This window comes from Hippocampus guttulatus, chromosome 12 (genome assembly GCF_054856545.1).
Source record: "Hippocampus guttulatus isolate MCC_2025c chromosome 12, RoL_Hgut_1.0, whole genome shotgun sequence".
Taxonomy (NCBI): Eukaryota; Metazoa; Chordata; class Actinopteri; order Syngnathiformes; family Syngnathidae; genus Hippocampus; species Hippocampus guttulatus.
Genome location: NC_141272.1, coordinates 2,494,248 through 2,516,662, shown reverse-complemented (window position 1 = coordinate 2,516,662; position 22,415 = coordinate 2,494,248). Strand labels below are relative to the sequence as shown.

Below are 22,415 nucleotides of genomic sequence, written 5' to 3'. Positions count from 1 at the left end.
CTCACAGTCACAAACGTTCTTTTCTGTATCTGGAAAGGACACACGTTCATATAAATTGTGCACCTGTCTGTGACTTAGCGTTGGGGGGAAAAAAAAAAAGACTTGCAAGAAGACGCTGACTTGTCGATTTATTCTACATCCACAGTTGACCATAATACATCGGGAATAACAAAGTCTCCATGAGCTGCACCACACTGGCTTTTTCTTTTCGTATTGCTTCACACCATCGGGACAGGAGCACTCGCCGGACACTTCATTAGGCACACCCGCGCGACCTCATCATGAGATCCAAAACGCCGATTCGTCTTCATGCTCACTATTATTCATGGAACAACGTGCCTGCTATTTGCGGTGGTGGCGCCAGGTGTACCTAATAATGCGGCCGGCGACTGCAGAAAGAGAGACAGGCCCTTCGACTTTGGGCGGGTACACAATAAATTAATAAATTAAGACACACGTATACACACACAAACAAACAGGAGCGGCCCGCAAACGATTTTACAGTAGTAGCAATACCAGTGGTTAAAAAGGAAACGAGAAGAACAAACATCATCACGTCTACAAGTACAGTACGCCCCCACCCCCTCCGTCATCATGTCACACGCTAGCACGATCACAGTCTAATAACACAACAATCACACGCACACACACGCACACACACGCACACGCGCGCGACTCGTCTGATGGATTATAAATTACATCATGAGCGGCTTCCATTTCGTTTTCCAACAGTCTGATATATATTTTCTTCAATTTTGCTTGCTCTGCACATGCAAACTGCCCACCTGCACATTTTTTTTCATTAAAAAAAAAATCAAACAGTCAATCACATGGAATGTAAATGCACAACTGTAAGAAAAACTGTACGCTTCATTTTGCCTCCCTCCCTGATTGGAATATTGCGAAGGAGGATTACGACCATGAAGAAACATGATGAGATTAAAGTCGTAATCTTGCGTGAATAAAGTTTTGGTTTGGGGACAAGAAAAACTGTTTTAGATTGTTATTTTGTTTCAACACTTGTTGTAGTATGACGAGAATTAAGTCGCATTTTAGAGATTAAAAACAATAGTTTTGTGAAAAACAAGATTAGTCCTTTTGTAAAACAATTTTACAACGGTAAATAATTGAGAATATAAATGTCAAAACAAAAGTCGTATCTTTTCCATGCAACAAATCTTAAATCTTTAAGAAAAACCCCCCGCAAATGTCATTTTAGGATGATAGTCTGTTAAATAACTGTAAAGAAATTCATCTGTAACATTCAAAATGTAAAGTTGTATATTTTTGAAAGAAAAAAAAAGAGGTATATTATGGACATTTTATGAAAAAAAAGGGAAGGAATGGTTGGCTCAGACGTGTGGGCAGATTTTGACATTCACGTGCTAAAATACAAAAATGTTTACTAGACCACCATTAACCCTTTCGGGGACATCGGTCACTACAGTGGACAGCTTATCATGTTATCAGGTTACAAGTCATCAATATTGGTGCACGAAAGGGTTGAAAACATTTGGAAAAAATTTGTTCTGAAGAAATTTTCATAAAATTACGACATCAATCTCATCGCATTATTATATATATTTTTTGGCCTTCTTCTCAGTGAGGACTTAATACTACTTTGTAGAGCTTGCTTGAGAGTAGGGGGAAAAGGGTTTCAAAAATGTATATAAAAAGCAGTAAAAAATAGTAGAAAAATCATGAGGAGGCAATTAAGCTAGCAAAGTGGCTTTCATTAGAATCAAACACTTGGACTTGTGCCTAAATGCGACAAAAAGACCAAAGGAAGGCAAATCAATCATGTGGGAGTAAGGCAATTCAAACCCGTGGACGCTCTGACTTAAAGAGGGGCCAATTTCTTGCCGTGAGTGCACTTTGTCAGGCGCCTGAGCGCCTTGGCTACATGGCTTGTATGGCGAGGGAGCGGCCATCTTGGTAAGGTCAGTGCACGTTAGGCATCGTGGACGCAGTATTCAACTCTCCTTGCCTCGACTCAATCGGCTTTGGCTTCAAATACAAACTGAGGCGACTCACAAAATCGCGGAACCTCTGACACATTCGTAGTGTTTCGGGTTTGACCTAAACTTGGATTTTTTGCGACTTTTATTCCTAAAGGTTCAAGTCTTGTTGGGGCTCCATTTCGCCATATAAACCAGATTAAAATTTCTTTTTGTTCTTGTATATAAAGTTGGGTCTCTCCAACTTTTCAACAACCGAGTTCGTGAGCTTGCTCAGCCATTCGGAATTTTGCCCAATTGTGACATCAAAACTGTCCTTCACATAATCCCGCCCCCAAAACCAACTTTCTCCACCCATGACTTGGCAGCTGCGCTGTGGCAAGATCCTCCGCTTTCAGACTACGCGCAATCACCATCATGTCGAAAGCACCCGCTGCATTCGAGGCGGCGGGGTGAGCGGCGGCTCGTTCGCACGAGATCGAACCGCCCCGCTCAAAACAGGCTAATTTCATAAGGAGAGCGGAAAGACTGGGTGGAAACGTGCTTATTGGAGTGGCTAGAGTTGCTATATGCTAAATATAGCAAACAAAAAACAAAAAAAAGTTGCTCATGTCAGCAACTGGACCACACTTGCGTTTACCATTTGGTACTTGGGCATACCCCTGCAGCAGAGAGAGCCACACTATTGGAGAATTTGAGAGGAGGGGGCAGCTATGGGGAAAAATTGCGTTGCCACAAAGGGCTCATATTTGGTCCATACAAAGGTTAAAAATAAATTATGGCAGAGAACAGGCATAGGTACTCTTAGTTATGGCTTTTTGGGTGGTCCGAACAGCAACCCCCCCCCCACTCCCCACCCTTTCCCAGTAATAGATACGTCACATGTACTCAGTGTCAAGACTTGACCGCCTTGGCGGGTTCAGTAGACTGCCTCACGTCGGTCCACTCCTGCATGGTGTTCTGCAGCGCCTGCGTCTTCTCCTTGTCCACCAGCACGTAGTCCACCTTCTCGTCAGACGTCACCGACGACGTCGACGGCTGCCGAGTGACCAAAACACATGAGTGACACGGCGGCCATGATGTGGAATTGAGATTCTGATGTTTGGATATTTGGCAGATTTTTTTTTTTTTCGATGCCTGATTAATCGCAATATATACATATATATAAGTTATTTTTAAAGAGCTTCTCTTGGCACCTTGACGTTTACAACAACAAAGTAAGCATTTCAAGATGCAGTTGAAGAGAATGTTACCTTCCTGTGTGCACAGGGCGAGCCAGGCTGGAAGTCCAGCGCCAGGTAGTCCACGTTGCCGCTCTTGCGAAGGGCCGGACTGCTGGTGCCGCTCATGGCTGGCGAGGTAGACGCTGGGTTTTGCTATTGGGGGCAGGACAAGCGTTAACAAGGGTCAGTCGGCTCGTCATAAGTCGAGTTAAGTCTCCGCTAGATCGTATGATGTCATTACTAGTTGTATGTCATCGTCGAGTCATGTGACGCGAGTCCGCCACCTCCCTTCCCGGAGGCACTCACCATAGCCACGTAGTTCTCCTCGCTGTCTGCAGAGTCGGTGCTGGTGATGCTTTGCGTGGAGATGGGGCGACAACGCTGCGACGACACGGAGTTCATGGCGGGCCTGTGGTGGTTGCAGTTGATATTGATACATATTTGCCCAACATACGCGTGCGTGCGTGCGGTGAGACTCACATGGGCCGTGTCCAGGACATGGTGACCGGGCTCTTAAACGGCAGCTCGTCAATGAAGCCGTTGTTCTTCAGATCCAGAGGTGTTGGCTTGGCTGCGGAAGACAAAAGTGCACCGTCAGCACCATTTCAGAGTCCGATTCCAAGATGGCCGGCACGATCGGCAAAAAGAAAAGAAAATGCTGGAGACTAAATTGTCTTTCACGTTCAGAAAATGTTCATGTATATTAGAGTCCAGACCAAAAGACTAAATTGCGATCGGTGGTTTCGACACACATGGATGTTCTTGCCGCCACTCACACTTCCTGTTGGGCTTGAGGTTGCGGTTGATGGGCGGCGGCGTGACGTCGCTGAGGCGGCCGGGCCGATGGCACAGCGAGGCGCTGCTGCCCTTGCGGGTGGGCAGCGTGGCCGAGAAGCCCGGGAAGTCAAAGTGGTGCGGCCCGGGGCTCATGGGGATGTACACGTTCTTGGGACTGTCGGCCTGGGCGGCGCTCAGCGGCGACGAGCCGGGGTTCATGGGCACGTAGTTGTCGTCCGAGTTGCCGCTGTCCGAGCGGGTCAGGGGGGTTCTGGTCCTCTGGGGAGGGGCGCACAGGTTGAGTGAGTATGATTAACAGCCGCTGCCGCCGGAATTTGTCTGATTGCACTTAAGTGGTCCGAATATGATTACGTGGGTTCCTTGAGATACGAATGACCCAAGTTTTGATTTTATTTATTTTTTTGATTTGCGAGTGCGGAATTTTGGGAGTGACTCAACTCACTTTACAACAAGCAGCAGTTTGGCAGATGAGATTAGCATGATTGTTTTTCAAAGACTTAGAGTTGATTTTTGCCACACCCAGTTGAAGTTTACTGTCAAACTCAACTTTAAACAAAGAGAATGTTACTTTTTGTATTTAAAAAAAAATCAGCATCTAAGTTGCAGTGCTACAACCCTTTTAGCAACGGATTGAATAGAAACAGAGAAAGGCAATCGATAGGTACTCAATCATGCATTATTTATCCTCTGCAAAGAGTGACTAATATTAGTGCCGTACTGATGAGCTGAGAGGAGTTAAGATGTCTCAAGAATATAACCCTCTGTCAGTCTTCTACTCCCCCCCAGGTAGCCAGACACCAACAAGAGTGGCACAATGGCCATTCAATCAATGCAGGGAAGAAAAACATTTTGGGGCGGGAACACGTATAAACGTATATTCAATGTTTATTTGGGCAACTTACCAGGTACGAGCTGTAGCCGTCGTTGACCGACTCCACAGACTGGCCTGAACTGTTGAAATGGATAGGACGCTGATGGCTGCTCGTTTCAAAGGAAGAGCCTATCAACAAGAAAGTACAATGAATCTCGACGAATCCACTATTTGCATTTTTTTTTTTTTGTCTCTGACAGGTAGACCAAGCCAACCACGTCTTTTGTGCTTTTTCCGAAATTCCCTAAAATGCCATGAGATGGCGCCAAAGCCCGGATGGATTCTCTGAAACCAACTTCAGTCACTCGTCAGCTATGTGAAGCACTGCACTACGTACCTCTGTGCAGTCTAATGTTCTCCACAGCGGGTAGCGTATTCCTTCTGGGGATGACCGACATGGCGGCCGAAGCGTCGCCATTCTGGCTCCCGAGCGAGTGCGGACTCCCCCACTGCCCGTCCGAGCCGGGCTTGGGCGGCCTGGGCGGGGGCGCGCAGGACGACTCGGAGCTGGACGGCGTCAGCGCGTTGTGATTCTTATCAAACGTCCGCGGTATTTGGTAGAAGGAGCCGGGCGGCGTCGGGAGGTCGTAGTTGTCGGCGGGCCGCTCGGCGGCGGCGAGAGCGTTGCAGGGCGTCTGGAAGGAGTACACCTCCTCGTTCTCCAGGTCCAGCTCGGGCGGGCCACCGTGGGCCTCGTAGCCCCGGGGCAGCACGTAACAAGCCTCCTGAGGGGAATCGTCGGCCGCGGACGGCAGTTGCTGCTGCTTGCCGGGCTTGGGGAGGCTGTAGAAGCCGTGCAGCTGAGCGCCCATCCCGTTCAGGCAGTGCGAGAAGCCGTGCGACAGCTTCTGGACGGCCGAGTCGCTGCCCAGGAAAACGTTGCTTCTCGTGGCCTGCGAGAAGCTGGCGCTCCTGCCACAACAACACCATCGTTACGCCTCAAGAAAACAGACAGGCATCATGGATGGGACAGTCAAAACTCGGACGCGAGCGAGAGAGAGTGCGAGTTGAAGGCCCAAACGTCTTTGACGTTCTCAAACGTTCACTCAAGGGAGTGGAAGACAAAAACATCTTTGATGGTGACACAACTACATGCGCGATGTACATTGAAGACTCTTTAGCTGTGTGTAAAAGAGTTGAAGACCGAAATGGCTTTGATGTTTTCACAAAAATACAGTCAGTTACATTCAAGACTACATCCTCTTTGATTTTTTTTTTTTGCAAAACGGATAGAGCTGATATCATTTTAGCATCCCGGATGTGGATTTGTACTTTTGGCCGCTTAAATATTGGGGGTGCAGGGAGAATATTTTCCATGTTGTGATTTATCCTACACATCGTGGAGTCAAAGCACATTGCAGATTGAATTATTCATATAACAAAATTGTGCATGTTTTATTTTTGTAAAAGTAGAAAATATATTTTCATTGTTAAAATAATTACCATCAATTCCAAGCTAAACGTCCCATGGAACGTTTCCGGCAAGTCTTTGTCAACTTCATTCAACAGGTTTAAAAGCATGTCGTTACCCTGGCGGCCAGCAGGAGGAGCCACAGAACTGCCAAAGAAACTACAAGCGGCATGACAATAGTGCTGACTTGATTTGTGCCTGCTTTAAGAGCTTGTTGCTGAGATGCTTAAATAAAAAAAAAATTGAAAATGACCTTGAAAGAGGGCTTGTTTGACCGTAGTTAGGCAGCTAATTCTGACTTAGGGGTCACCTTCCATCACAACGTAACGATTTTTACCCTAGTCGTCCATCATTGTAAGACAATTAACATTGACGTGACGCTTTGAGGTCTGACGTCGACGAAGGCGGGGCGGGGCGGGGTGGGGTACTTTGATAGCGGGGAAATCATACAGGAGGCGATGGGAATAAATGACTCATGGAGAGAGGGTTTCTTTTGTGTGCAAAGCTGATGAAATGGATGCCGAGCTTTTATGTTCGACCCGACTCAGCGGATTTCTGCGTAAGCGCGTGGCGGGGCGGGGAGGGCGGGGAGGTGAGGGCTGTTGTGCCTTTGGCGGCAGTGGCGGGGGTAGCGGAGAGAAGGGGAGGGGAAGGGGGGACAAAAACATATTGCAAAGTGATGGATTGCGGCCTAGCACTCATTGATCATCCGCTGCTCAGCAGCTTGTTGTTGTTAACAAACACATAAGGGTCCTGGAAGCTGAGGCGCATGTTGATGATGAAGATGGGGCGAAAACGCGCATTTGTGCCTCGTTAAAGCACACGAACGAACAGTTGTTTTGTTTTTTTCTGCTGTGGTCGTGAAGTGCAATTGTGTCAATGTCAAATGAACATTGCTTAATATAAATCTCAAAAAACGGTGAGAGGGGGCGGCAGATAGCGGCAGATAGCTAGTGCTAACACAATGTGAGACGGACCCAGGTTCGCCCACCACTTTTAATGGGAGTAGATGTGCATTTAAGCCTCAACTACGACTTTAAACAAACAAACCCTCCATTTAGTAAAACCGTGTATCGTCACGTCTTTAAAATAAACTTTAAACTAAGAACAATAGCTTTGATGCTAGTGCTAATGTAACATGAGAGCTTTCTAGACCGCTCCACCGCTGTTGACAAAAATAGTGGCAGATGTGAACATTTCATAAAACATTAAAAGTGGGGCATTGTCGCTAATGCTAACACAACGCGAGAGTGGTCCAGGCCGGTCGACCACAGTGGACGGAGAATGCTAGATGTCCCTTTAAGCAACAAATACGACTTTAAATAAACATTTACTGTTCATTTTATAAAACCATTAATCATCATGTCTTTAAACAAACTTTGAATGAACAACATTAGCACTGATGCTAATGCTAACGCAGCTTGAGAGGTGTTCGGACTGGTCCACCTCATCTTTATTTTATTGAATTAATAAAAATGTGGTGCGAATGTGGAAATTGAGGTGGTGGGGGGCGAGGGGGGCTGTAATCATCGTGTGTGTCTCCGACAGTGGAGGAAGCGCGACCAGCCTGTACGTTGACCCGGCAAACAGGAAGCGTGACCCTTACCGCGCGCTCTCCGTCTTCCTGCTCATGCACTGGTGCAGGAGGAGGTAGTCCTGCGGCGCGCTGTTGGACAGGGCGCTGTGGTGCGAGTGGCGCACAGGCACGTCGAAGGTGAACAACACGGGCTGGCTGGAGTGGACGGGTGCCGACAACTTGCCGCCGCCGACGGCGCTCAGGGGGGCCGCCGAGCCGGAATCATCTGCTCCAACGGAACGCGGCATCTGTTGCGGGCGGACATCTGCGTACAAGGACAGAGGACACGCTATTGATTGGAACACGAAAGGCTGCCCGGCCGAAAGCTTTGGAAAGCTCAGAGGTGACCTTTCCTCCACAACGCAAAAGGACACATTTGAATGGTTCAAACGGGCTTAAATATGAGCTGGTTGACCAATTTGATACCATTTCAGTTCTGCTTTAGTCACTTTTATTGTCAGGGATCATCATGCTCAGTGTGTTGACATTTGGACAAAAGGCAGTGATGTCATCATTTCAATGTCATCATGGCAAATAAAGATTTGTTTTCACCAAAAAGTCAAAATAAAAATATACGGTTTTGTTTCATATTAAACTTTTTTTTCCAAAGGTTCTCAGTCTTATTAATTTTACATGATTTTAACATGTATTTTCAATATTTTGTCTGTTTTTAATCTTCATAGTATAATTGAGTACACTCAAATCTAAATGACTAATTCATTTGGATTTTTGATCATTGTGCAAACATGATCTGAAGCCCGCTTCGATCCTGCATAGACAAAACAACCTCGCTGCCTTTTTCCCTACCGTGTGACAAGCGGGATTGCTACATCAGAGCGCAGATAGGGGCGGGGAGAATACACACGGACGGGCAGGAGGCCATAGCAAGCGGAGGAAGATGAGGAAGAGGAGGAGAAAGCAGGCAGCGAGCCAATCCATCGATCCGAGGTGCCGCATGCAACTCGAGATGAGCATGAGCAAAAAAACAACAACAACAACAAAAAAAACTAAACCTTTCCTGAAGCTAACTAACCTCTCAGTCACTGTAGCACAAGTGGATTTCAGTTCCTGTATTTTACTCATGCAGGGGCCGGGGAAAGCGTATCAGGTTTTTACTTGGAATACGCCCTTAAAAAAAAAAAAAAAAGCATTTAAAATAAAAAAATAAATGTTGACAATTGGGTCGTAATAATACAAATATCCTATGAATATATTTTTTTAAATCATTGTTTGTGTGAAAAAAAATATATATACTCATTTCTAGAGCACTTTCAAACAACAGCGATGCACATGAATCAAAAGTAAGTCAGACAACAACAAACGACAAAACAACAAATCAATAACGAAGACGGTAAAAAAAAATATAATAATAATTCTCTCTCTCGCTCTCAACAACAATGGCATGCAAAGTGAACCTCGGCATACTGGACAAAGCTGCTCAATGAGTCAGACATATCAGAGGAGTGCTACTCTGCTTGGTTTCCATGTGCAGTAGCCCCAGAGGTCAAGCTGCTCTTTTGGAACGCTCAGATGAGCCATGATGTCACACACACACACACACATTGCATATGTGTGTGTGAGAGAGTGTGTTGGCGGCTGGTGGTGGGATTGGGGCGGTGCATCAGAGTGAAGGGGGTTGGGGGTCGGGGGGTATTCCAGTCAGACTAAAAGAGGTGATGCCTGAGGGGGTAAAGCTTGTGCAATGGGACATCCAGGCCAGTGGACATCAGCCATCAAACATGTAGGGAAGCCCCCCCCCCCCCCCTTAACAAACATACCCAGCACCCTCCCCCTCCTCCTTCCCCCCCACCGCAATGATTCTCAATTACACCACTGTTGTGAGTGATTCCACTCTCCTCCTCACCCCGCAAAAAGCTTTTGTAAAAAGCTTTCATGCAATGCCGTGATATCGGAGGCCCACTAACATTGGAAGCGATATTGATCGCTCTTCCAGAGACTCAGCCCCCACCCTCTCCCACCTTCCCATCATGGGCGCCCAACCTGATTCGGTGGCAACCATCGAGGAGAGAGAGGGAGTGACGTGAAAGCAATCTCGGGTCTTATTCACGTTTTTTTTTCTTTCTTTTTGAGACAAGGACGACCGACATGCTTCACGCCGGACGCTAATGGGTCGGATGATGGATGTCACCGCTGGGACGCCATAATCATCCAGCCCCACTTAGCACAAAAAAGCACAAGTAGAGGATGGGCAAGACCCCCCCCCCCCCCGCCCCCCCAAAAAAACGGTACTGTGCAAAATCCTTCATGTTTTCGTTTTTTAGCTTTGGGGTACTCATTTTTGCTTTCAACCCTTTTTAGATATATTGAATGAATATAAGTCAAATTTGGCAGTGGATCCTCCTAAAAACAACCCCCCCCCATCACTGGTTCTTATGACAAAAAGTCCCATTGAAAATTTCAGTTTTAATGCTTCATATCGAACAGCAGGCACAACACCTTACATCGGGAAAAGTGGCTCTCAATGTTTACACATCATGTCCACCAGATGGCGCACGTTTCCCTCCATTCAACGCACGGAGCCGCATCCAATTAATATTCACAATTAAGCATCAAACTATTTGCCAGGCCACAATAATAAATGAACTGGTTGAGTTGTACCTCATGTTATGACCCATGAGGGCGTTAACAGCACAAGTGAGGACCTGAAGTGTCACGTGAAATCATGCAAATGTCATTTCCGAACTGTATTTCCCTTAGAATGTTCTTATCAAAACTACAAAAAAAAAAAACAAGAGAGAGACTTGGACTGGAAAACAACACATGGCCGGCATTCCGGGTCACAGAGTTCTCAAGTTCATCAGCTATTTCCCCAATTAGACTCCATAAAACATCAGCTCCTGTCTCATCTGCTCTTCGGACGTAATCTAATCGAAGGCCGATGCTGCATCTCGGTAGGCCAAAATTAGAACGCAGCTGGTTCACAGAGGATAAGCGACGTCTTTGTCGGAGTGCCGCTCATTTCCTTCCAGTCGGGCCAGAACTGGAGGAAGATGTGAAATAATATCATTTGAAAGGAGATATACAAATAGAAGTGCAAGAGGAAGAAGAGAGAGGGGGGGGGGGGGGGGGGGAGTCAGCTTGGGCGACGTGAATGAAAAAGCTCCAAGCGGAGGCTTTGAATTTTCTCAATGTTGCACAAATTGCAATCACGCTTGAGATGATGACGACGGGCAAAGACAGATAATTACACACACACATACACACACACACACACACTTCCTAATCAGTTAATTAATCAAACGGGTTATTTTTTTCACGTTGGCAATTTTGAGCAAGGCGCAGCGCATAAAGCCTTAAAAAAAAAGTGGCCTAACATCCGTCCATCCATTTTCGGAACCATTGTATGGGTCGCGGGTGTGCTGGATCCTATCCCAGCTGTCTTTGGGCAGTAGGCGGGGGACACCCTGAACCGGTTGCCAGCCAATCGCAGGGCACACAGAGATCAATAACCATCGGCGCTCACACTCACACCTAGTGACAATTTGGAGTGTTCAATCAGCCCGCCATGCATGTTTTTGGAATGTGGGAGGAAACCGGAGTACCCGGAGAAAACCCACGCAGGCCCGGGGAGAACATGCAAACTCCACACAGGGAGGCCAGAGCCGGAGCCGAACCCACAACCTCTGCACTGTGAGGTCGACACGCTAACCACTGGACCACCACATGTATTTGGTTTTATTTTGTAGTTTTGAATATCTTTTTTTAGCACATTTTTGTTTATTTCTATATTGTTTTCCCGTTTTAAGAACGTATTCTTCATGGATTTGATTTGTGGAGACACACTTCAATCATATTCAAGAGTGGCCATCATGGGTTTATAACATAACACAATATTTTTTCAAACAACCACTCCAAGTCGTTAAGACATTTTGAATAACAGTTTGATATGCTGTTAAAAAAAAGCCTCCAATTCGAACTGCATATACACAAACACAGAATACTATTTTGCACCATTTACTGTCTCTACACGGACACAACAAAATCTACATACAAATTGGAAAAAGATACCGATCAATAAGCCTTGCAACTGCCTGTTTTTGCATTTGAAGCAAAAAGACAGAAAGAACGGAAATTTCCTTAATGTGTTCACAGGAGATTAAAAAGAAAAAAGAAAAAAGAAAAAAAGGGGGGGGGCACTGTCAGTGTCGCAGATTAACTGCAGTGGCCAAGTGGCGACCAATTGAGGGGACGCCAGGGTTCACTTTCTCTCTCACACACACACGCACGCGCGCACACACGCGCGCACACACACGCACGCACGCACACACACACACGTGCACACTCGCCAAGTGGCAATGGACCAAAGCTTACACCTGCTGACGCAACGCCAAAGCTAATGTAGGCGACGCATTGATGTGCCAGAGCAGCACAAACAGAAACAACACATCCATGTGTGTGGTTACTGGAGGTGGTGGGGGTGGGGGGTGGGGGGGGGGGGGGCGGAGGTGGCGGGTGCCGCAACCGGACGCGTCACTGACGTCACTCAATCGAAGGGATGGAAGCCAAAGCAAGGGAAACTCACGCGACATACAAGGTCAAATAATGCGTTGCCATAGGAAAGGGATGCCCACGCTTTCTCCAGTGAGGGCCTCATTCAGAAAAATGGAAGGAAGGACTTCTCAAATTTTTTTGAAAAAAAATCTGGGTGTTAAATTATTTTATTCAATTAAAAAATATCGAACATTGAAAAAAAAAAATTAAATAACGAATAGGTGTATCGGCAGTTGCCAAACCAAGAGTATTCTTTCTAATATTGCATCAGTATTTGTATAGTTCGGTTTTAGTCCAACTTTGTAGAATAGATTAATAACAAAACCCCCCCCCCAAAACTTCCCTGTACACAGTGCAGCCCAAACAGCAATTAGGTGAGTTTTTCAGTGAATAACAGAGGACAGGCTATATAAAAATAAAAATTCACAAAAGCGTCATCAATAGGAGGGAGTTCACTCAAAAGAACAATGCAGGAACTGTTTTTGGTGAGAATAAAGAAATGATGACGGCAAAGCGGCTAAAAGTAGAAATACTGCACATGGTGTTACTGAGAAAGATCTTATGACTCAAAACTTGCTCGAAAGTCAGTTGGGGACTCAACTTTGACTTGCTTGATTGTTGCCATCGTATCTTGCTTGAACTGGAAGGTTCCGACCTGAAACGTACGCGCACGTCTGCTGCTTAGCGGGAAAAACGTCACCGCCTAAAAGAGAAGCCAATCTTACAGTTGATGTAAGAGATTCCACGGATGGCACAAGACAGGAACTAAATAGAGATTAAAAAAAGAAGATAAAAAGTCATCCATTTTGCACACACATTCTGGATGAATTGGAGCCTATTCCAGATGGCTTAAAGGTGGAGTTTACAGTTTATAGAGAGTTTATATTGTACAAAAAAAAAAAAATAATAATAACACTGGGAGATTTTAAAGGTTCATGGGTAATGAAACCCAAGTCACATTTGAACTCAAGCAGACGTACGTGCACGGCGACAAAACAGAAAGAGACGACAAAACGATGGCAGCGGCTTCATTTTTGAACAGGTGCAGGAGCTTCGGGCTTCGGGCTGCCGTATCCAACTTTCTGGCAGAACTTCACAACGCGCCTCAATGGAAAGAGCTTCACAGTTTGTACACAAGTCGGAGCTGATAAATTGCGGCTATTTTTGACCCTGGCTGAGGCTGCCAAGTGAAGCCCAAATTAGGGTTTGTTCTCTTTGGCATGCGTTTTATTAGCAGAAATACGCGACTTAAGCTAGCTATTCCCATGATACTTTGTATCGGGGTCAAGGAAATGTGCGGGATCCAGGATTATTTATTTCCCCTTCGCTACACTTGTGTGATGGGGCCTGTTTTCATCTCGCATGAATATTGAGGCCAAAATTCAGACGTGCGCAACGTGTGCGACCTATTTGGGGCTAACACAAGCCGGTTGGTCAAGAGCAAGCTTGTAAAAGTTTGAGATTTTTAATTAGACTTTGATTTATTTCATTTAGATTGTTTTTCTTTTTGTTTTTTGATCAGTTAGTTTTAATTCGTTTTTACGGCAGGTTTGTTTTAATTTATTTGGGGGGGATGCTTAGTTTAGTTTTATTAGATTTAGTCTTAGTTATTTTTTAAAAATATATATACTTGAGTATTTGTTGAGTTCAAGATTTAAAAAGAAAAAGGCCTCTAAGTAGAAGACAATTCTGAAATAATTTTTTTTAACCCTCCTCCTTTTGGCTGGACATACAGCGCTATCAAAATAAATACATTGAAAAGGAAACCCAAAAGCATGAAAGGGTTAAAAGCATTTTTGTTTTTATTTTATTTTGTTTCACGAAGATGTGTCTTGAATTTACCTTTTAATTATTTTGTTAGTTTACGTGAACTACAATAACCTCGGGATGGTGTTTGTGGGGCATGGGGGGTAGTTTCAGTCGAAAATATTTTGTGGACGCAGTCCTACATCAGATTAAATCAAGATGGGTTGGTATGAAACCAAGGAACGGGCTGTCCTGTTAAAAAAGAAAATGGAAACAAAAAAATCCCGTGGCCATTTGTTCAGACGAGCGAGGGAGCACAGAACAAAGACAGTGATTGACGAGACGATGCGCCATTCATTAGATGAGTGAGCGGGCCTGGGCGGGAGGTGGTTTCCCGGGGCATGGAAACACTCTGGCCGGCTGTCAGCCAATCACATTTTAATAACAGCAGCGCACATGAAGAGGACAACACGCATTACAGATCGCATTCGGTCCTGTTCAGAAGGAACCGGCCTCATCGTTACACCGAGGATGCTGCAGCATCTGCTGTGACACTTCAAAGTCGACTAGAGGCCGTCATGTCCATTTATTCTCTTTGGCGACACACATCAGACCTCCCAGCGACACAAAAATCAATGCCAACATATGGTACTGGGGGGGGGGCATGCAAAAACCATGACTTACTTCTACTTAGATGGACAGACGTATTAGGATACATGGGAATTCCCAGTTGTCGAAAACCACGGTGGCTCGAGAACATTTCCCGGAGGAACGTCAAGATCCCAAGTGTCTGATTGATTGCTATTTTATATAGCCGCCGTGCTGCAAAATCCGGTTTGCGTTTTACACGACTGTTCATGAACAAAAGTATTGGGACACGGTGGAATTTCCAGTATAGAAAAGTTATTGTGGACTGAGAATACTTCCCTGGGGAATGCCACACCAAATCATTCAATCGTGAAACTGATTGTTACTTTTGGTGAACTCTGTTGTGTGTTTTACACTACTGTGTATGGACAAATGTAAAGAAAATAGGGAGTTTCCAGTCTTCTGGTTCAAGTTTCAACAAAACGTTCACATTGAATATCTCCATATGCCATTTCATTCCAAAAATTTGGATGATTCTTCTCCACCAAACTCATCCAAGTCTTCATCCCTTGTCTTTGAGTGCCGTGAACCGAAAAGGAACATCTCCAAACTCTTCACGCGGAGTTGGAAGCATACAACTGTCCAATATGTCTCCAAATAAGATTCAAGATAATGAGTGGCTGCAGTGCAACCGCTGATCAATAATCGATAAGATGTCACCAAGTGGAACACAGACCTCCAGGGCAAGGCCAAACAAACTCGATTTTAATCTGACCGTGCACTTTATACTGTAGCGTCGCACAACTTGCTTGTGACCCATTTTTGTCATGAAGTCATTGCTTATTCAACCACAAACCACAGCACTTCTTGGAAGGAGCTATTTTGTAATATTTCCCACGAACACACAAACAAAAATTTCCTCAGTGGTGTCAATAAAAAAATGTAAATGGCTCTCCAACTGGTGTGATCTAAAATCATTTTAATTTTGTATTTTAAAAAAATGCATATCGACAGCGCATATGGGAATCTGTATCCAATAAGACATATGGAATAAAACAATTATTTTTCCTGAGCTTAGTTTCCGGCCAATGAAAAGCTTTGACTGACTGACTCTGATCGTGACATCATTGATGAGAATAAAGTTGTCTTTTCTGCTAAACTTGATCTATCATATTGTAAAAGTACAGCGTCACTCTTGTCATGTGACCTTGATGTTGTACGGATTGCAAATCTATTTTCTTGAGGGGTGGGAAAAAATATTCTGATAACATTGCAACTTTTCCCCCATGAAACAATAGTAGACAATCATAACATTGTGAAGTTTAAGAGGCGGTACCCTGGAAAAAAAAAATCAATTTGAGAGTTCTTAATATAGACCATCACTGCGGTGAACTTGCCCGCGTCAGCACTTCCATCTAAATTTATGTTGAAAGAAATGAAACATCATCATGTTTGTCGGCGTGTGTGCCAATAAGTCGGCATTTAAGGAAGAAAGCCAGTTACGTAACACTGACTTGCTGTCCTGCCGCCACTGAGTCATCACTCCCTCGCAATCCCACATGAGGAGTACCGGTTAGCGTGGCTAATGGCTAACCGTGAAAACCGCCGCGGCTGCAAGTGAACCTCCCGAAATAACCCTTCCTCATCATCGGCAAACGTGACATCATGGCAGCGTCACATCATGACAGACATCCTGCGTTTTTGCTTGGGCACAACAACAACAACAAAACATGTTAGCCGAGTGATATCTCCTTCTCTTGGAGAGGAGGAGTAATGGGCTTGATTCTTTTGGGGGGTATCTGCGCTACGGTGTGCTGTCCATCTTCGAGGGACTTCCCCTGTCTGCAGCTGCAAAAAAAAAAAAGATTCTGACAAAACTCTCTTCCCTAATTTACTTAACTTCGGGTTGAAAGGTTAATTGTCGTACAGGGTATAAAACAAACCCACAGTATTATTGTGAACAGCAAAAATGACAATTAACACTCCCCTAAAACGGTTTAGGATTGTTTAAACCTGTAAATAAACCACCACCTATGAGGCCAAAAGGCTTCTCACAACATCACCATTATAAACAAATAGCTTAAAGAGGACTTGATTGAGACAAAAAAAAAAATGCAGCGGAAGTGTGGCAAAGACTCTCCGTAACAACCCAGGCTAAACTAAGCGCCTGCTCAACATGCAAAGATTTTAGTCCATCAGCTCAGATTGATCCCATCAGTCGACTTCCATGACAGTAATTACTACTTTCCCATTAGCAAGGGCTTTGGTGTCATCTCTTGGCAACTGTGTGACAGAAAAGACCAAAATAAATATTTTCAAATGGAGTTATGAAGCAAATAGCTGAATTTAGGGACAGGCTGCATCTTTGCCTTTTAAAAGTCAAATTCTGAAGTAAGCGCCCAAAAATAAATAAATAAAAAGTTGACTCATTCAAGCATAAGAAATGAGTTTCCTTTGATGGTGTTTACAAGACAGCACAACCTTGCTAGTTTCAGCAATTCAAATGCTATGTGATGTTTCCCTCAGAAATGCGTTCTCGTGGTTTTCCACTCATCATATCGAGAAATAGCCTGAAGAGTACTGAACATCAATATCAAAACGACATCATTATCTAACATTGATCAAGAGGCCCCGTGTAAAAATAACCCGAGGCACAAACAAGACGGAATGTTCCGATTTTTCCTTCTCAAATCAAGACAAAATCTGCTTTTTTAGGCTCTCTATGTTGACTTGTTTTAAACAGATCGAATTTTCACATTCGACTGGGAGATCATTGTGAGTCGTTACGTACTACAGTGGTGATTTAATAACTTTTTCTCTTGCTATTTTAAGGCCGGTTTTTGCAGCGTGCGTTTCTCAGAGACTCGAATAAGCTAGCATTCATGGGGGTTAAGGGGGGGGGGGGCTACTACATACTTGAGTCATACATGAGCATGAAAATGTAATTGGGTCACGGCTGCTTTTTAGTGTTCTATTTTTATAGGAAACGCTCGGAACAGAAAGGAAGGAAATATTTAGAAGGGCCGAAATAAGATGAGGTGACCTGCCAAATGCGGCTAACGGTTAGCGCTGAGCGTCAACATGCTGAAGGAATCTCCTCTTCATGTCAACAGGTTCACATTATAAACAGCGTATAGCTTGCACCTGCGCATATTTCATGTTTACATACAATCAGCTCAGTGGGCTAAAACCTTAACGTCAACAAGGTGCCAGATGCCAATGTTAGCCTGAAAGCTAGTTAGCTTTTTTTTTTTTTTATATGTTTCAATGTTGCAATGACAAAAATAATATCAAGTAACCGCGGGAGAACATGAATGATAATTAAATAATAATCATGACAAAATAACACATGTAAAACATTCTGAAACAAAATGAATAGCAGGTAATCTCTTGAACTCAAAATAATGTTTTGCACACAGATTATTTTATAATGAATAAAATACTGTCATAAATAATGAAGACAATTCGAAATCACCTGACGTTGATCATTCACACGCTGGCTGTTGTATAAGGACTACTACTGTATAAGTTTAAAAAAAAACCCAACAACAACAACTTGAATGAAGTGCTTATTTGTGTAATGTGTAACGTGCATTAAAAAAACAAAACAAACATAGGCGGACAAAAGAGGCAGCCGGAGGAGATGCAAAAAGCACCTTACCGTGGTTGTTGTCGTCCGACTGGTTGAAGCCGCACAGCTGGCAGATGGCGCGCACCCACTTGTTCATCTCCTCCTCGGTTTCGGCCACCAGGTAGAAGGTGCGGTCCAAGGTCTTGATGTCGAACACGAAGCTGTCCTGGAACTCCTTCCGCTTGAAGGTCAGGCCGGCGTCCACCTGCTCGCAGCAGTGCAGGTCGATGACCCGGATGGGTTTCTTGGAGTGGTCGTTCTTGTAGTACTCCAGCACGTCGGGGTCACCGCTCATACGCCCGCTGCGCAGAATGAACCAGCGCTTCTTCCATGCCTGGCGGGGTGAGATAACAGTTTGTGACGCAGCACTCCTACTACTTCTACTACTACTACTACTACAACATAACATACTACTGGTGCAGTTTTTGTATTCAAAAGAATCCAAGAACATTCACTTGTGATCACAAGACAGTCAGCAGCTCTACTTTGTTTGTGCTGTCAAACACTTTCGCCACAATTTATTATTATTTTTTTTAAAGTGACGCGTGTGGTTTGTGTGTGGTGTGTGTGTGTGTGTGTGTGTGCGTGTAGCAGGTGTTGATGCCCGCAAGCCCAACGTATTTCCTGTGCTGATATCCTTTCCAAGGTTCAAAAACACCATGCAGCGCTCCACCGCTGTGACAGTTTGTGACCCCCCCCCCCCCCCCGCCACCACCACAACAGGGACACAACTTTTTTTTTCCAGGCAGGCAGTGCCTCTCCAATTCTGCGATGGTACTGCAGTTGAAAAGAATGCTAAGTGGTGCCTTGACTCACAAGCGCAATTTTCTCTGTGAGTAGACTTCTATCTCAAAAATAGTGAAAGCGCGAAGTTTCCCCAGTGGAAATGCCATCAGTTCATTCCAGAAAACAATTTGTCACTTTTTACAATTTTTATTAATAGAATAGCACTCGACAATATTGTACTTCATAAGAACAAGCAGTATTAACTAGTTCCCGACCAATAGGGATTTTTTGGAGGTAGAATAAAATTCCGATAACTGTTTAATTGACTGATTCATTTAAAAATCCTAATGACTAAAATAACTTCTTCTTTGGTCCTTTAATGCACGAAAGAAATGATATTGAATTGCAGTATAGCTAAAACATTTCACAGTTTTACAAAACTCCTTTAAGTGTAACAAGAACAGCCAAAACTGGCAAAAAAAATAACTTACTAATAACATAATTAAATAAAATGTAAATAATTAAAACGTTTGCTCATCATCACGTCATCCGTTCATTGTGCGGCTCCGTCTGGCGTATTCGCTGTAACCACCGGGGGGCAGTATGTCCAATGCATGCTCAGTAAACTACAGTAATATTAAGACGTTTTTCTTCACAGAGGATAAAGAACGGCGCGCACCCACTTGTTCACATATGCATGCGAGTGTTTTATTGTCTGTCTAGATGTGCTCCTGCATTGTTTGTGTTCAATAATCCTCGACGTCAGGGACTCAAACGGCAGTGATGCTAGTTTTGTTAGCCTGTGTACAGCGTGTTTTGTTGCATGTTAACATGAGGCTAGAGGACTTCCGGATGACGTTTAGACCTTGCACTGAAAATAACAACGTCCTTGGTGGAGGTAACAAAGACCCTCTGCTGCGTAGCGGCCCGAGAACATGTTTAGCAGCTATCCCTTTGGTCCGAGACACAAGAGGAAGAAGATAAACCAGGAAGAGAGAAGCGAGGCAGAGGAGGAGGCGGGGGCATGTGCGGTTGAGGGGAAGGGGGGGGGGGGGACTGCGGAGGTTTCTGGACATCCGCCAGCGATGCACTTCCACCAGGCCGTGTGTGCTGACACACAGGATCCTGCAGGGCCCCAACTTTTGCCCCAGCCCCCAAAACCGACACAATCCAGAACCCAGTGACAAGTCTTGTCACAGACATTCCTCGGGAGAAATGAAGACTATCCTGCTTCGAGGCAAAATAAAGTCGCTTGACTGTCATTGAGATGTCAGGTTTCCTGTTGACCACGGTTCACGAGGGGTTTCCTGCCAGCCCCGATACCTCGAGCTGCTTCTGCTATCTTGGAGCGCAAAAAACACAGCAAAGTACAACAACAAAGCAACACAAAGCAACACATTTGGACTCTCTTTGTATGTCTGCTAAGTTTTTTCCGGATAGTTGACCGAAATTTCAGCGTCTTCACCACACGTGGCTACAGTACTAAAAAGGCTCGGGCTAACTAATGACGGAGGTTGTTGCTACCGCTTGATAATTGCGATTTTTTTACAGGCTATAACATAAGGGTGCAATTGAGGTGCATTTTTTTGGCCGGGGTTACAGGGGGGTACAGACTTATCCCTGCCACCAGTAAATGCTGGGCCTCTTTGACAGTCACTCCAAAAGCAAAGATATCTTGTACCGTGTCTCACAACGTGGTCCCTAATGAAATGTCCAGTGAGCCTTATTTGGCCGGTCGAGTCGATTTCCTGCTGGGCTGAGAAACCTCGAGGGGGTAACCTTAATATCGTCGCCGCACGCGTGCACGCATCCGCCGGGCCAGGAAGCAGAAGAGTGAACAGAGATAAGCGTCGGCGTGACAGTGACGTGCAGCCGCGCGCTTCTCGGCACCGGAGACGTTCATGAAAACTCGTCGGACCAGAGTTTTCCGATTAAAAAAAAAAAAAAAAGAAAGAAAAAGAAAAAAAGCTGTGACCACATCACTTTCCTCGGGACTCGTGTGAATGTGCCAGCTTCGTGAAAGGTCTGCAGAGCTAGTTGTCCCTCATTTTGTTGACGATCGCGCATTCGTGGGTGGATCACGATTTGAGATTTCGACTAAGTGCCACTCAGGCAAGTAGTAGCAAAATGTCTGGAGCCGCGGAGAGAGCTCCTTGGGGAAACGATGGGCTTTATCTGCAGAGAGATGATGTCTTGCAATAAAGTTCTGGAGCGGTGCCCGCGTGCAAAGGGGTCAGCGCGACCCGGCTCGCTGACTTCTGGCATCCTGCAGCTGCGTATTAACTCGGAGACATCTCCTGGAAGGAGCCTTATCAAACTTCATATACGATCAGGAGGTCACCCCTGGGAAAGCAGTTCCAAACGACAGACAGAGTGCTGCTCTCCATCATGCGGAAGCTACCGGCCAAAATCGAACTCACTCAGGTCCGGATTCCAGGCGTTAACCTGACTCGGGATAGAACCTCACCGAGCCCAAGATTTATCACCCATTGAATCCGGGATCCATATCTTGAATCCGAAGTCTGCCTGCAATTTTGTCAAATCACCAGAGGGTCTCGTAGAAACTGGGCCTTCAAAAAAAAATCCAGATTGAAGCCGCCAGATTTTCCAGAGTCTGAATCCGGATCAGAATTATGGGTTCATCTACAGGGTACACAGGATAGCCGATTTTACTCTGACTGAGGTTGTGTAGCTTCGCCAAATGGAACCGAAATCCGTTAACATTTTTGACTGGCCAAAACATGATTTTGGGTTCCGAATCTGGATCGTGACCAAAATGAAACCGGCTTCTCTTTGGGTCAAACTGAACACGGGTTCAACATCCCAACATTGAAAGAGTTATGACAGTGAAGGTCGAGATATGGATCTGGAACATTTAGATCCTCCGGCGCCGGTTTTGGATCTTGATGCCCATCAAAAGGAATGAATCCAACCTTTGGGCCATAACAAGTAACGGGCCAAATTTGATTGAGAACAATTTGACAGCGAAACGATCCCATTGCAGATTTGGAATCTCAAATCCATTCCTTTGAAATAAGTTGCCGTACTACCGCTGTCCTACTTTCTCGTGCGCGCTCACATGGGAAAACAATTGGCCAACATAAACGTAACTCACGAAAGAATGGGCCACACAATAGAATGCGCTAACCCGACCACCGCCCGCCGCGCACGGCCCGTCTGAGCCCATTGATCACTGGAACTGTGGGAAGTGAGGCCCGCAGCTTCAGAACTAGGTTAACCTCCCCCGACTCTCCCACATTCACACCCCCCCCCCCCCCCCCCAAAACTCCCTCCGCTCCCCGCCGGAACCCGTCTGAGCCTCCCACCCCCTTCGGGCGACGCAGCGAGGCCAAGACATGCTGGCCTGGTTACCAA

The 22,415-nt window shown here is 45.2% G+C and overlaps 1 protein-coding gene across 1 annotated transcript in view; it reads right to left on the bottom strand.

The window, feature by feature from the left end:
- Window positions 1-115: 115 nt before the first annotated feature.
- The window catches only part of gab2 (GRB2-associated binding protein 2), a 36,455-nt gene continuing 14,155 nt past the window's right edge, over window positions 116-22,415 (bottom strand). Inside the window, exons 2-10 of the mRNA XM_086125402.1 lie at window positions 18,345-18,648; window positions 7,868-8,102; window positions 5,188-5,762; window positions 4,882-4,979; window positions 3,958-4,237; window positions 3,662-3,752; window positions 3,488-3,590; window positions 3,212-3,334; window positions 116-2,996 (exon numbers count right to left, since the gene is read on the bottom strand). Coding sequence (XP_085981528.1) covers window positions 2,853-2,996; window positions 3,212-3,334; window positions 3,488-3,590; window positions 3,662-3,752; window positions 3,958-4,237; window positions 4,882-4,979; window positions 5,188-5,762; window positions 7,868-8,102; window positions 18,345-18,648 — 1,953 coding nt within the window. The 3' untranslated portion in view covers window positions 116-2,852. The remainder of the gene's footprint in view (window positions 2,997-3,211; window positions 3,335-3,487; window positions 3,591-3,661; window positions 3,753-3,957; window positions 4,238-4,881; window positions 4,980-5,187; window positions 5,763-7,867; window positions 8,103-18,344; window positions 18,649-22,415) is intronic.